Here is a 16112-nt window from a genome sequence, read left to right as displayed (position 1 = left end):
TCCATTTTTAAAACATGCAATACGCTAATCAATCAATTCATTCTCTGAAACTTTCAGAACAATCCCAGTTGAAGGCCACTCCACTGAGTGTGACCGAAAAGAAGTCCCAATAGACAGAGGTAAGCACGTATTTCAGTTCACTGTGACCTATGTAGAAAGAAAACCTGCCAGCTAATCTTCCAAAGCACGCTTTTTAGAGCATTCACTGTCAAAACTAACTCTGTGGAGTAAATATACTGCTAATAGATGCTGATTTATTACCCAAACTACACCACTCTAACACTTTTACTCTATACACTCTGATTACTCACAGCACAATCTAACACCGAACACATCACAAGACCCTTTGAAACCGTATCCGAAGTAGATGTAGATCACCCTTCTAATCCCCGTAGCAACAATTTTAAACCCCTTCAAAGTAACATGGAAAGTAAAAGCCCAACAACGCCAACTATCGCTAAAACGCTTGGTGACTCAAAAGCTTCAGCATTCGTCGAACCGCTTTCTCCACGTCCGATCGCACTTAACATTACGGAAGTGTTCGAGCGTTCCATGAATCCTCCGCTAACATCTATTTCAGAGGAGGACCATGACCGACATACTTCGACTGCTCTGCAATCTACTGACAGTATCATCTCTACAACAGATGAAAGTGATTCCAAAGCTGTTTCTCTATCCACAACCACGGTCGATACCGATAGCAGTCTTCTGTTGGACTCTTGGGTTGAAATTGAGCACTACAAAGAGGATGAGTTCAGCTTGATTGACATCGCTAATGAAACATCTAAACAGTCTTTGGATCTGCTTGAACTGAACGAAGCTTCCACAGGTGCGGTATACGTTTGCGATACCAATAAGATACAGTTTGCTGAGCAGTTGAGAGAACTTAGACAACAACAGGATGAGCAACACCAACACGCTTTGGAAAATGAGGAAATTACGGTAGTGGGAGAAGGTGAAAAGATCCGTCTCGGTCAAGATTTGGTAGCTTTCAACAAGAACGCTCCAAGCCCTGACGAGCTGCAAGAGCAATGTGGCGAAAACGAAGCAGGCCTTGCCATAGGTGAATGTTGTACAGGACTAACAACAGAAGTAGGCATTGGAAATAAGTTAGAACACGATAAAGCTAGGGAAGTGGGTAAATGTGATGAAGATCCGAGTTTGGCATTCAATGAACATAAATATTTGGATGTTATGAATGAAGTAGATAAACAAGAATGCGTTTCAGAAACTACCAATGTGGGTGGAGTTAAATCACAGTTTGTCGAAGAACTAGCTGGAATGATTGATCAAAACGAAGCTGAAGCAGTTATTCCCCACTTTGTAGATGTTAGTTTAGTACAGAACAAGGATAATGTTCATGAACCTAAACTTTTAGAATACCAGCCAAATGAATCGCATGGGACGGATTTCATAACTACTTCTGATGATGGTGCCACCACCATGAAACAAGAGACGGAAGATTTATTGGATCTAACAGGTTCAACGGGAACTTCAAATGAGTCATGTACTGACCAGATTCCACCTACCGATAACGAAACATTTGCTGAAAAAGTATCATCATCCTCCGAAACAACAACCAGTTCAGTGGATTCAGTGGTAGATCTTAATGCTCACAATCCCATCAAAACAGATGAGGTTCCCAATCAAACGTCTCCAGTAGAAAATCGGCCGTCTGACGAGTCTGAACAAACTGAACTTTCAAGTCCAACCACCAGCCCTGTGCATAATCAGTCTGATATTCTTACAGGTACCAACGAAGCGTTAGATGCATCTGACAATGAGCTGCCATGCCAGTCTGGATCATCCAGCCCAACCGACACGTCCACTGAAGCTGTAGCAGGTTCTGTCGATAGAACCTCGAGTCCAGAAGATTTTTATCCTTCCACATCAGCGATTTACAATGGTCAGCTTAAATTGCAAGACGACTCTGATCTAGAGGAACGAGAGCATTCTACTCCGATTGCTGTCGTTACCCAACAAATGTGGCAATACTGTGAAGAGCTGAAAGGCATTCTATATCCACGTAAAGCTCCTGAACCAGTAGTTACAGTATCCGAAAAACCACCACCAACAACTGAAAACCTCCAGGCTCTTCTGCTCTTCCAGGAAGAGCTACGTGCAGCCAATGAGGATCCCTCACAAACTGACATCAAACCTTGTAAAGATCACCCCATACGGATGATCCCTACGGACAGCTCCAGAACGCCTGTATCGGAATCTCTTCCTACACCGATGGAAGATTTCGCCGCTAGGTCAGCGATTTACAACCAGAGCATACGTGAAGTAGACTGCGTGGAAGAAACAATACCAGTTTCAGAAGTTGTAATGGATACTCCCTGCACCGAAGAACACGTTGTTGAAGATACGATTAGTACAGATTTTCGTGATCTTTCTATACAAACTATTCCTACTGATAGCTTCAGCACATCTGTCTCGGAATCTCTTCCTACACCCATGGAAGATTTTGCCTTGCGATCAGCAGAGTATAACCACAGCTTACGTAGAATGGACTACGTAGAAGAAAGTATACCTGTAGCTGAAGATGCCACTTGTTTGTTAACGGAACATCTTGAGCCGTCAGTCGCTAACGAAATCCCGACCATTACGCCGTCTGTAGAAGAGCATGCGGTTCAGGAAGCGATCATTATTGAACATACGCCAACACCTGAACCAATAGGTGCTGTTTCCTATGAGCGTCAAGTCACTACTACTGTTGAAGAACTAAAAGCTGATCAAGAACATAATCACGACGTCCTGGAGAATTCAACTGAAACTTCAAAAACTGTTAAAGAATCGGAAGTGCCTATTTCAATGGAAGAAAAATCGCAGTGTCATGAGCCCTCAATTGACGATCTACAAAGCTTATCCAATGAGAAAGAAGTTCCAATAGATGTAGAAGTATCCTCACTGGTTGTTTCACAACCTTCGGTTTGTGTGGTTTTGACTAACAATGGTGACACTAACCTCACTAACGCCGTTGAAAGTGATACTAACACATTGCATGATGATGTACAGTCCCCGAGCTTTACCTCGGAGGCGTCTATACCGATTGCAGAACCAGATTCATATCATTGCCCACCAATTCCAGCACAATCTGAACCAGAGAAACAGAAACCATCCGAAACATCTAACGGTCACGTGCCAGCAGTGACAACCAACGGTGTCAGTACGGACGATTCGGTGGAAGACGAAATGTTAATTCCTGGTAAGTGGGAAATTGTCGAGAAACTATAGGTACTTCTTGTTTAATGGGCTTATTTTTATCCAGGGTCTATTGCCGAACGTGAACATCTAAAATGGCGTAACGCTTCGCCGATTCCCAACAATCCGTATTCTCCAGATGTGCTGCAGAAGCGGTTAGAGGAATCGAACCGGAGATCGAGTTTGATTGATTTCGATAGGCTGGCAAGTAGGGATCCTACATCGCCAACCTTGGAAGTGCCGGATGATTCCGAACTACCTGCTGATTCCAAAGAGGAAGATGATGCCGTCGAAAACGATCGTTCACTGCAGTCCGTACTCGGAGCCAATCCCAACCAGTATCAGAGGTAAGTGAACGTGTCAAGTGCTATCCCACAGTTAAATTATGGTTTCGAATTACGCAGATACGGTCGAGATTACTACATAAATGATGCCAAGCGTGCTTGTGGTTCGAGGAAGCAGACACCGGATTTGCCAACGCAGTTAACCCACAGCACCGACGACGAGAAAGTGAGTCAACAATCTTATTTCCTTACCACCAATTCGTACATCATGAATAGATTCTTGAACAACGATCATGCCTCATCGCAAAGTGGTCCAACATCAGCGTCATCGTCATCGGTCTCCCCTCAACCACCTCCGTCCCTTCGATCCAACCGTAGTATTCCAAGACCAAATCGAAATTCTCCCCGTCCAGCCTCCGTCGATCTAGGATACTTTACGAAAGCTTCTTCCAATGCCGATAGCGAAGTTGACATCCCTGCCAGTGTCATATCACAATTTGAACAGGAAATGCTTCATAGCGACTTCAAAAGAGACAGTTTCCGGGCGAGAAATTCTTCCACAAGGCAATTTGTTCTGAATCCTATTTTCGATGAATCTTCGAATCCAATCAACCATCCAGAAGAACCAATCGAGCATCCTGAAAAATCGCGCACTCTCCCGCGTAGTTCAACCTCGAAAGTCCATGATCGATTCCTTAGCGTCCCTTCGCAGGTCAGTCCCGTAGTGGAAACAGTTTTCACCGATCTGGGAACATTGCGACGCTCTACCAGTGTTCGCAGTCGAACCGATGACAGTTCACGCCCTATAGTTCAAAGGAGCGGTAGTTGTAGATCCAACATTAGCAAATAGATAAGGTGGAGGTGGTTTGGTCAGACCAGTGACGCAACAACTATGGAACTGTGCCAAATTTTCGTTGTTAGGAAAACAGGTTTTTAGGAAATAGGTTTTAAATTGAACACACATTACATGTAAATACGATCAACATATAAATCATACAATGAAATAGACCAGTGTTTAGTAATTATTAGAAGATCGATTGGTGAGGAATAAAAGCAAATTTACCCGAGAAAACAATTTTTCAACCAGAATACAAACAAGACACACAACACTCAGAAAAGCACTGCCAGTGTTCATTTCAGTCCTGATTTATGCTGGTAAGTTTACATTCATTCTAATGTCCGTTGGCTTTGTGGAAATGTTATCTAGAGTAAGTCCATGTTTCTCAAAATCATGCTTAGTATGTTCTCAAAACGTCCGTAGTCTAGAGAGGTGACGGTAATTGATATCATTTATTATTACACGCCAGTATAGGCACCAAAAAGTATCAGATCACATCAGTTTTCGTATCATTCAACAGTCTAAACTTGCGCAAAAACTAATAATGCATACTAGATAACGTCGAAAGAACATCATTACAACACTAGGATCATGTAAAAATTTGCTTTCTGTTCTTCTCCGAGCGAATGTCTTCTAATAATACTAACCATTGTTTGTAACCGATCATTCCAACCAAATGAACAATTTTTGAAACTAGATGATCCTAGTTCACGGTGCGTAGTGATTTGTGCATAAATAGAAAATGTAGTCCTACGACAAGCACACCTGTCAGTCAAAAATGAAAGAGGTAATGGGAAGTGCAGTGGTTAAATTTATTCAGTAATATGGTCTTTACCCTCGAAAACGTATTAATATTAATGGAGAAACGCGAGTAACTTATGAAAATGGCCTATTTTAATAATTAAACAATATTTTTTGCATTAAACTTGATATAATTCGAAAATGGCTACTTCTAGAGAAATTATTTTTATAATCATTATGGCTTAGAATCATTTCAAGATACTTACTGTATCATCAAAACGTATTTATTTTGACAAAATATCAAAATTTTGAAAATCGACCAAAAGTTGTTCTTAGGAAAACTTTTTTATTAACAATTTCTCCATCATCTGTTAACTATCAAGATTCTATGGTGAAAATTTAAAAAAAATTAAAAATGGGGTTTTTGTGTAATATAAAATTCAAGTTTTATTTGTGATTTTTCTATGGAAGTTAATAAAACTATTTTTTCTTATAGTCCAAACTTCTTCATATAACATTGTACTCTAATATCAACAGTTTCGGAGCCATTTTCAAAAGTTATACTTGAGTCAAAATGATCATTTTGTCTATGGAAAACACTTGTTCTACAATACCAAAAACATGTGCAAAATTTAATCCAAATCGAAGATGGTCGAGTTCTGTAACCCTGTATTTGCCTAGTGTAGGGTATTGTCTGTTTCATTGACAACAAAACGTACTGCCAACTTTCAAACAGACCGACCAAATCATCGCCACCAAACGCATCAAAGGAGGTGATTTGCCGTTGTGTTGGTAAAACTGATGAAACGTCAAATTCACACCGGCTGTTTGGTTGGCGTCCTATAAGGTGCAAAATTTACAAAAAAAGAACAATATATTTTGGACCCCTTTATATTTTGGACCCCCTGGGCTATTTTCATGCAAATTTCCTTGTTTAAATCGAAAGACCGACTCAATTCGCACTTACATCAACCGTTTGTACATAGAAAATATGTTTACAACACGTTACACACGTTTCTTTGGGTTTCCATTGTCAATCGATTGATTAGACTATGGGCAAGCATGTTATACAACTAGTGTCGTGGACTTCGTCGCCAAACGATAAAAAATGCTCCACAATTCAATTGTTTTCGACGTTTTTTGGATCCTACATGACAGTATGGGAATTTTTATCTCGAATGGGAAGTTTTTCTCTGCATCTGGCATGTTCTTTGGAACAAAAAACTAAAATCACTTCCTTAGGGGGTCCAAAATACGACCGTTACCCTAGTCTTGTTTACTCATACACAGCCATTATTGTAACAGCCAGCAGGGTAACACTGATTGGTTTAACACATCTCGAAAATGATCGTTTCGAGATTTCCAGTTGAAACATTTCGAAACCTTCTCAATTCGAATTGTTATGCTCTTCAAAACTAAGGTTTGATAAAAAAAAATGGTTTGTTTACTTATAATTTTATGACCATTTCAAAACAAAGCCGATTCAAATCATTCAATATGATTGTCCTTCCCAGGTAACCAATAAACATTCATATGCTCACTACTATAATATAGCAGATTGATTGCTTAACTGCCTTAAAATAGAACAAGGACTGCCGTTCAAAAGTTTTTAGCTGTTAATCAGCATTTGAAATGCACAACAGTCGAGTCTAGTACATGACACTGAAGACGGCCTTACAGTTAAGGTCGAATAGGGTCCTAAAGCCCTGTCCCAATTTCAGTGCCAAACGCTTAAGTTTAGGACAAAAACACATGTTTGCTCATTTTTTATGTTTTTCGTTTGTTTAAGTACAAAAACCTTTTTTATGCATTTTTTTTTTAATTTTGTCACACCCCTTGGCTTAGACTCAAATTTTGGGTGTATTTTGTTTTCCGTGTCCCTTCAGAAATGTCAGATAGGAACAACCCCAGTGTTGAAACTAAAACCCCTGGTGTGTTTTTGTCGACTAAGCGAACGTCAAACATGATCTCAAGTGTCAAGGTTCATTTATGAATCCAATTTTTAAATTAAAGTCAAAATATGATATAGCCGATATTTGAGCGGGAAAATTGCTTAAGCAGTTGCAGTAATATGCTCTTTCGTATTATCAAATAAAAACAAGATTTCATTAAACATTTTAGGACCCTATTACACGTATCTGTCAGAAGATACAAACTCTAGTGGAACTAAATGGTATACTACTGAATTCTTTTATTTTTCATTTACCTTTAGGTTTTCCACTAAACAGCTCGAAGTTTTATTATTATGCACAACATGATTTGAAGGGGGCCCAGATAGCCGTAGCGGTAAACGCGCAGCTATTCAGCATGACCATGCTGAGGGTCGTGGGTTCGAATCCCACTGGTCGAGGATCTTTTCGTTAAGGAAATTTTCTCGATTCCCAGGGCATAGAAGTATCTTCGTACCTGCCACACGATATACACATGCAAAAATGGTCAATCGGCAAAGAAAGCTCTCAGTTAATAACTGTGGAAGTGCTCATAAGAACACTAATCTGAGAAGCAGGCTTTGTCCCAGTTGGGACGGAACGCCAGAAAGAAGAAGAAGAATGTTTTTATTTCCGAGCATCTCAAAGGTGTTGTTTAGCAATGAAAAAGTTACAGTTTTTTGTAGCTTGATCGAAAGAGCACATTTTTCTAAGTATAACTCCATGTTATTGCGCTCAAATATCATAATTTTGCCATTATAAAGGGTTCATTCACAAATTTCACAACTCTAAAACTTGTCATTTTCAACACCCACCCACCCGCTCGTAACGCTTTTTGGAAGAATATTTAACAAATTTTGTATGATCCGTAACATCATGAAAGCACCCACCCACAACCTTGAGGGTTATGAAATTTGTGAATGGGCCCAAATAAAGAATGAAGATTTCAATATGTAGGCTCAATGGACCATTAAAATAACCAAAACGGCCGCTATGGAAAGCATAGATAGCGCCACCGTAGCCTTGTGTGTTTGACAGAACAGCAATGTTGTCACAATGTTAAATCCCATATACAGTGGCGCCTTTGTTTTGATGCGGTGAGCGCTTGCAAAAACTACCTTCAATGATCCATTACATATGAATAATTCACCTAATGACAGCTCATCCCATAGTAAAATTTGCCGAGGGGTGATTCAAAAGTGATTTCCATACTAACTTCGAACGTGTTTCAAAAATAGTACCAGGGCACGGAAAATTATGAAACTTTGGATTCTGGCTCAATTTTGAACGTAGAATCAGAATATGTAAAAAACTGGATACCCCTTAACAAGCCAAATGGTTGTATACTGCGACGAAACTGCTAAGAGAAGCTAATATTTTTGTATCTAATTGCCATCTTTTTTGCTGGCCTACAGGATACCCTTACTGCTTTTTAAGTAAAATCACGGGAATATACATAGTAAAAAAGGACACTATAAATAATGAAACACATTTTTATCTGAGACATGTGTTTGTGTAAACTTAAAACCACGCAGACAGAATCTTCAAAACTATTTCAATTGCTTTGAAATGAAAGAAAGGCGAAATCCGGTATGCAGTTAAGGCGTGTTAAGGCGAAGTAGGCCGTCATTGAAATTTGTACGCGTCGTTGATGATTGTTGCTAATGCATCTCACGATTTCGAATCAAAGAAAATCAGTTGGTTTTGCACTGACACAGCTGAAAAAGTATCAGCATGCTTTATGCATGTTAGCGCATACAGTGATACTTTTTCAATTCAATATGAACTATCAAGACTGAGTTTTATCACTTTGAAATGCAAGCTGAAATGTCATCATTGTTGCTAAAACGAATGATGGGCTACTTAGCCTTAATTTAAATTTGGAAAGCTATAAATCAGTGTTATACAGTCGACTCTCAACATCTCGGCATCGAAGGGACCATCAAGATTGGGAGAGATCGAGATTTTTGATGAATACTAGATTGAGAGCCAGGAAAACTTTTCGTCAGGAATGTTTTCCGACTGTCCCTCTGGTCGTTGCATGCTAGTATTATATCACATTGGTTGCATGCTAGTTCGTTGTCTAGTGGATCCTATAACATTTTCCCGAATACCATTACCCCGAAAACCATCACTCCGCAAGTCAATACCCCGAATGGTCAAGTACACCGAAAACCAATACCCCAAAATCTATTAACCCGAATAGTCCGTTACCCCGAATACCATTTCCCCGAATGGACCATAACCCCGAATTTTCTTGCACCGAAAAATTCAAAATGAAGATCCGACAAACGATCGCCATATTGTTTAGGGAATTTTGATTTTCATTTGAATTTGTGTTCGTGTTATCAAAGATTTATTCTTCTTCTAATCTACAGCTATTCTTCAAAGACCAACTGAGAAGCACAATCTCACTCACAGGCGTGCACTTAAATTTGTGAGGATGGCTGTGTTCACAGCAATGAATAATTTTTAGAACTGATGGTAATGCTGATATTGATTGCATTTTCACATGTCTCGCCTTCATTCAAAAGCGTTAAATTATTTGGTAATGCATAATTCTATTTTTCTATTTCTGGAGGCCATGCGAGTTCAACATATTCTAGAATGGCACTTGACTATGGTTTGATAAATGTTAACTGATATTAAACAGACAACTATTTAAAAAGTACATCGCTAAACAACAGCCGATGATAAAAGAAGAAAAAAAACACTGATGAAAGTTCCAATAATTATGTTTGCCGACAATCTTTTTGCTAGTGCAACTTCTGAAAGAATAGCCAATAACTAAAAGAAGGACAAATCTTTTGTTGGAAATTGTAATACTGACAAGATGTAATACAGACTCGTCTAAAATCACTGTCAACTTTGAATTTCGCCAAAGACAATTGTGTCAGTCGATTTTTTTTACAGCGATTGCTCAAACTTTAACTCAAACGGTATACCTTGAAAGAGCAGCCTATAACTCAATGAAGAGAAAATCATTGATTAAAACTTTTACACTGGCATTAGACAACCTCGAAAGAACAGTCGATGATTGAAAGAATAAAAAATCACTAATAGGAATAGTAGAATTTATTAAACCGATTACAACGATTATCGTACACAGTACAAGGAAGATGGATTTTAAGACTTAAATTCGCGAGCTTCCTTGAAGAATTTCTTGAAGTGCATCACTGACGTTCGGGGAAGTGTTCCCCGGTTTTCGGGGTAATTTATCATTCGGGGTAATGGTTTTCGGGGAGATGGTTTTCGGAGTAATGGTATTCGGGGATGTGTTATAGGATCGTCTAGTGTGGTGCTTCCTTCAAAGGATATAACCGTCCACTGGAAGCATTAACGTGTTGGTAAACAAACGAACGGGGCCCAGATAGCCGTAGCGGTAAACGCGCAGCTATTCAGCATGACCATGCTGAGGGTCGTGGGTTCGAATCCCGCTGGTCGAGGATCTTTTCGTAAAGGAAATTTTCTCGATTCCCAGGGCATAGAGTATCATCGTATCTGCCACACGATATACGCATGCAAAAATGGTCAATCGGCATAGAAAGCTCTCAGTTAATAACTGTGGAAGTGCTCATAAGAACACTGAGAATCTGAGAAGCAGGCTTTGTCCCAGTTGGGACGTAACGCCAGAAAGAAGAAGAAGAAGAAACAAACGAAAAAAAAGGAAAAAATATAAAAAAACAAAACAGGCGTAATTTAGCGTTTCTATTTTTTTTTTCTGAATCACGAAAAATTGGTAGTAACCTTCGATATATCGATCATATAGACATACGGAGAGAAAATTGGGAACAATAAAATAACAGAGGCACATAGAGATACGGAGATATCGAGAAAAGGATGATGTTTTTTTTAATGTTGATATTAGCAGATTAGCAGATTAGCAGAATTTTTGAAATTAACTTTTTAATATGTTATAGTCGTTATTTGAGCTGGAAAAATTGCTGAAGTACCGTTTTGATTCATATTACGGACACTTAAGCCCTCTTCGAAGTGTGAGCCATCTAAAAGCATATAAATTAAATCAATCTATATGATATTTCAACGTAATCATGCTATCAGGACACTTACCTCTCGAATGGTAGGTGAAGATTTGAATTCCACAACTCCAATAAATTTAAATAAATAGAAATGTGGGTCATCTTCATGATTGTTATTCCGGACACCACCTCACTTTTGCTTCTTATTCCGGACGCTTTGATTCTATTTCCGGACAGCTCGTGAAAATCAAAGTTGGAAAAATTAAATTGTTAAATTAACACTACCAGTCGTTATAAAAACGTCAAAACTATTTGAGCATTGTAAATTTTCATGGATTGCTATGTAAAAAGCTTAATAAAACGAGTCTCCAAATTGTGAGCTTTTGAACTGCAAATTTTGAAACATTTCAATTGAAACCTTTCCCATACAAAGTTGAGTGTCCGGAATTTGAATCAGAACGGTAGTTACAAGAACATGCTCTTACGTATTATTAAATAAAAACAAGAATTCATTGAACATTTTAGGACCCAATTGTATGCAGAATGAAGGGATGAAGAAATCATCGACATAGGGAGAGATATCGAGATGTAGAACATCGAGACTGTATATTCAAATTACTTCTCTCGTGTTTCTTAGTTCTGTAGCTTTTTTTTAAGTATGGAGATTACGTAAGACAATTTTGGCGGTTTTTAGACCCCCCCTCCCCCCATAGTAAGATTTTTTTGTATGAAAATTAAAAAAAATTTGTATGGCGCGTAAGAAATCTCAACCCCCCCCCCCTCCCCCCATAAACCCTTACCTAATTAATGGACGACCCCTATGAACAAGAGCAAGAAAAAATACGTGACTTTTTTAACGCCCAATTTGCACGATTCTGTAAAATGTCAGGAAAGAGCACGCCGGTTTCCTTCATTTCTTCTCTCTTCTCTCTTCTTCATTGTGTACTTCCGAACATTGTTTCCATGGATGATCAATGTTACCTTACATAAGCAAAATTGAAAATGCAATTTCTTTGAAAAATTCAAAATCAGATCACGGTACTTGAAAGAATTTTTTTCCTCGATATGTTTGCAAGCATTTTTTTTTTTTTTTTTGGCTCGAGATACATGAAGGTGTGCTGCATGCCTGGTAGATTGGATGACTAAAAAGTTGGATAAACCAGTATTTCATACAGCTTTGGCCACCTGTAGCTCAACATTGTGACTTACTTGGACATTTCTGAGAATGACATAAGATTCTACAACGTCAAATTCACTAGAGACACGTGATTTGATTCTTGAAACACGCAAAAATGTTATTTTCGTTACGCTGTGATATAATATCATGTCTACATCAATTGAATAAAAAGAACGAGCTATATATGTAGCTAATAGTATAACGACTAATAGCAGTTACTAATATTTGTACTTCCAAAGTTCTATGTAGCCCATCAAAACTAAAAATTCACACGATAAAACTCTTTCTCTCCGCAGTCGTTACTGCTTTCCCAGAAACAGGAACAACCGACCAGCCCAATAAGTTGTCTTGAAAAGAATGACCAGCAACCAACGACAGAAGCATTTCCTTTCGTCAAGTCCAGTAGCTGTGGAAACGTGGCCGACAAGAACCAATCGGAGGACATCTTCTCCGCCGCTCGGCCCATTGAAGTAAAACCAGATGATCCCATCCTGAAGAAAGGCACCAAGGTGGAATATCTCAGTACTCCTGCTCGCGAAATTTACCTCGTCCCGGCAGATGAGCCCACAACTCCTCATTCGTTGGGTTCATCTTCTGAACTAAGCATGGCATCCCGGGCGGATGAAAGCCTTACGTTTAGTGAAGACTCGGACGTTACTCGCATTTACGAGATCGGAACAGGAGAATCGAAAGTGATTCACGGCGATATTATCGGTGGTGAGAAAGACACCGGTCAGACTCCGCCTTCAACTCCCACATATGGGGCTCAACTAGTCGATACATCACATCCCATAGACGAAGAACAAACTATGAACAAATTGAACACTTTGAAACAGCAGGAGAGCGAAGTTTTGTCCGAAGAGATTCTTGGCATTGTTCCACAAATAAGAGTACCCACGCCAGAGCCAATCCCTGAAGAACCATCCAGCCCCACCATAGATCGAAGTCATTTGCTGAAACCGCACCTCCTCAAGAATAAACCACTTTCTCCGGAGACGATTAAATTCTTTTCACCGAAGAAACCTTTCTCACCAAACCTTGGTGCATCATCCTCGCTGTCCCAATCAACGACGGAAATCCGAGATCTACCTCATCACGTAGGCTCACGGATCAGTTTGGCAATATTTGACGCTTACTAAAACTGCTTATTAAATTTCAGCCAATGAACCATTACCACTCGTCGCTGCACATTGACTATCCCCCAACGCGACCTGCTCCCATTCATCATGACTTTATCATCGAGAAGGAAGTGATGGAGGTGCTGCCGTCGGTCAAAGAGCTCGCCAAGTGCTACAGCGGAAGTCAGCAGGACGTTAACGCGGTACCGAGACCGCTGCATAGACCAAAGGTAAATTTCCTCCTGCATACGCGATGAAGTCTGTACTAGACCTGTGCGCCGTCAAAATAGCGCCATCGATTTTGTATTTTTACGCCGATAAAATAAATCATCAAAACAAACCTCTAGGAAATATATTAGGTATTTTACAGGGTTAAAACAGGAGTTCGTCGAGAAATATTTCAACGCATTTATTCATGGATTTTTCCTGGAATTAATTTTATTCCCATTGAGAGTAGAGGTACTGTGCACGTGCTGTAGCCCTAGATGTAGGAGCCGCATTGCTTGCAAGCGCACGGGCCTGCTGTTTATTGTGAGACTTTTTTTGTGCGCCTCATTTTTCTTGAGATGTGTCTCACTGCGGTCTCGTGCGCTCCGTCACATGTGCTGTTTAAAATTCAGCGCAATAATTGAAGTGATTGCAAAAGTTTTCAACGAGAATTAAAATTGTAACTCTTAGATCGCGAATCTTCGTCCATATCATGTAGGCCATCTAGACACCTGAGGCGAATGAGGCGAAAATAGTTGTGAAGGCTTTTCGTTACTAAGCAGTTATTTCACAACATAGATACCGATGGCGAGCCGTAACGCCGAGCAGCGCATGAGACGAGTCTCCCCGAGAGCCCCTCACCTTGCGCGCGCTTTTAGAATTCTCGTGAGCCTTCGTCTAGCGCAGCACACTAGGATTCCGGTGAGCTGAGAGACGGTATGGTTGGAGGCTCGTCAGTACATTTATGTGCTTCTGAGAACTATGTAACTCTAATTGAGAGTCTTTTCCGAAATGTGTTCTGAAATTTCTCAAGGGAATTATCGTGGAATATCTACAAGGATTCTTCCACACCTCCAGAGTTCGCTGTAAAAATTACTTCAGGAATATCTATGAGAATTGATCCATTTCATTGATCCTTCCTGAAATATCTCCAGGTGAGCGACCTTAGTATTACGCTAGGGATTTCACCAGAAATTAAAATACACATACGAATGCTTCGAGAATGATGTTTCTAAAGGTTCCTCTATTAGCTGTCCTGTCCAGAGATCCCACCAAAAATCCATACGATGATTCCCTCAAAAATATCTACGGATTATAAAAAAAGATTTCTTAATATCAGAAATTTCTGCAAAAGTTCCTTCAAAATTTTCTGCAAAAATTACTTCAATTAGTTGTGTTCTTTTAGGAATTTCATTAGGTTTACGTCCAGGAATATTTTCCACAGAATTCTCTGCAAGGATTTTGCTGTGATTTTGAATGGGTTTCACCAACGGCATTTTCTTATAAATTGCTGCTGTTTTTATAAAAAAAAATCCTTCGAATGTATTATCGGAGATGTCTTGAAGAAATTTCTGAATTCAGCATCAACAACCAAACATTATCTTGTTAATAGTTAAAAACTTCGATGCCAGCCAAGACTAAGCTCAACACATGTAATGAAAATGGGTTAGGATCTCAAACTCCAAAGAAGCACAGGTGAGAAACACACAGCAATTATCGTTGACCAAGGAATTTATTGTAGTTAAAACACGGTACATAAAACACTTATCTTCTGGTCAGGTACTATTTACTATTAATGCAACTGTAAATTACTAGCTATTAACTACTAATGGGTGCCCAGTGAGGCCACTATATACTTTTATAGCTCCACAACAATACTTAATTGGCGGGAAAGCCGAAAGCAGCACGAAAGTTTCTATAATGGTCAAGAAATTGTTGTTATACAGTAATGACCCGATTTTGTCAGCCATAAATGCAGCATGGGGCTGACAAAATCGGGTCATTACTGTATAATCTAATTGGATTACCCTAACAAGAAAGTATCTGCTCGACTTTAAAATTTATAAAAGGTGCCTAATTTGATAACTTTTGCATAATCAGAATCTTAAAAAATCATCATGCGATATCTTCAGAAATCCCTGTAGTGATTTTGTTAAGAGTTTCCCAGGGGTTTATTAAAACAATTCTCAACGTGATGCCTTTAGAAATTCTTTTGGAGATTAGAAGCACAGTCCATTCTCCATAACTTTATATTGAAGGAGCCAACACAGAGGGGAACACAGCCAATAACACAGAACGAATGCAAATACCACGGCAGACACAAAACAAGGCAGTCTCTTTACTTGTGTAAACATCAAATTTGATTGTAAACATGTGATGTCATTCCTGTCGTAGCATATATAAGGGGTCATGCACAAATTACATCACGCTCCAATGGGGGGGAGGGCCAAGCCAAGTGTGACAAGCCTTACAAAATTTTCGGAGGACTCATACGAAAAGCGTGACAAAGGGGGGGGGGGCGAGGGGGTCGAAAAAGTTGAAATTTAGCGTGACATAATTTGTGTACCATCCCTAATCTGGATCACAGGATTATTTTTTCAATAAATTTGTTCGAGGTGGATAGGAACGACGTCGTCAAGTAGCTGTCAGTTTACGGAATATATAACCTTGTTAATATTGTAATCTGTGGCAAATACGATGCAAGGGACCATCGAGGTAGCCATGAAAACCAACTTTTATTAGGGCTAAGCAGCCCGTCATTCGTTTTGGCAACAATGATGACTTTTCAGCTTGCATTTCAAAGTGATAAAACTCAGTTTTGATAGTTTATATTGACTTGAAAAAGTATCACTGT

At 39.4% G+C, this 16112-nt stretch overlaps 1 protein-coding gene across 18 annotated transcripts in view; it reads left to right on the top strand.

The window, feature by feature from the left end:
- Window positions 1–16112, top strand: part of LOC5566116 — a 212565-nt gene that overhangs the window by 175687 nt on the left and 20766 nt on the right. For 15 of the 18 annotated variants that reach the window (XM_021839715.1, XM_021839714.1, XM_021839722.1 and 12 more), the window contains 6 exons: window positions 58–119; window positions 314–3208; window positions 3272–3551; window positions 3609–3714; window positions 12449–13249; window positions 13312–13500. In XM_021839715.1, the coding sequence (XP_021695407.1) occupies window positions 58–119; window positions 314–3208; window positions 3272–3551; window positions 3609–3714; window positions 12449–13249; window positions 13312–13500 (4333 nt within the window). The remainder of the gene's footprint in view (window positions 1–57; window positions 120–313; window positions 3209–3271; window positions 3552–3608; window positions 3715–12448; window positions 13250–13311; window positions 13501–16112) is intronic. The other 3 variants (XM_021839731.1, XM_021839732.1, XM_021839730.1) reach the window with 3 other exon arrangements.

This window comes from Aedes aegypti, chromosome 2, assembly GCF_002204515.2.
Source record: "Aedes aegypti strain LVP_AGWG chromosome 2, AaegL5.0 Primary Assembly, whole genome shotgun sequence".
In the NCBI taxonomy this organism is placed as follows: domain Eukaryota; kingdom Metazoa; phylum Arthropoda; class Insecta; order Diptera; family Culicidae; genus Aedes; species Aedes aegypti.
This window is presented reverse-complemented; position numbering and strand designations above follow the sequence as displayed.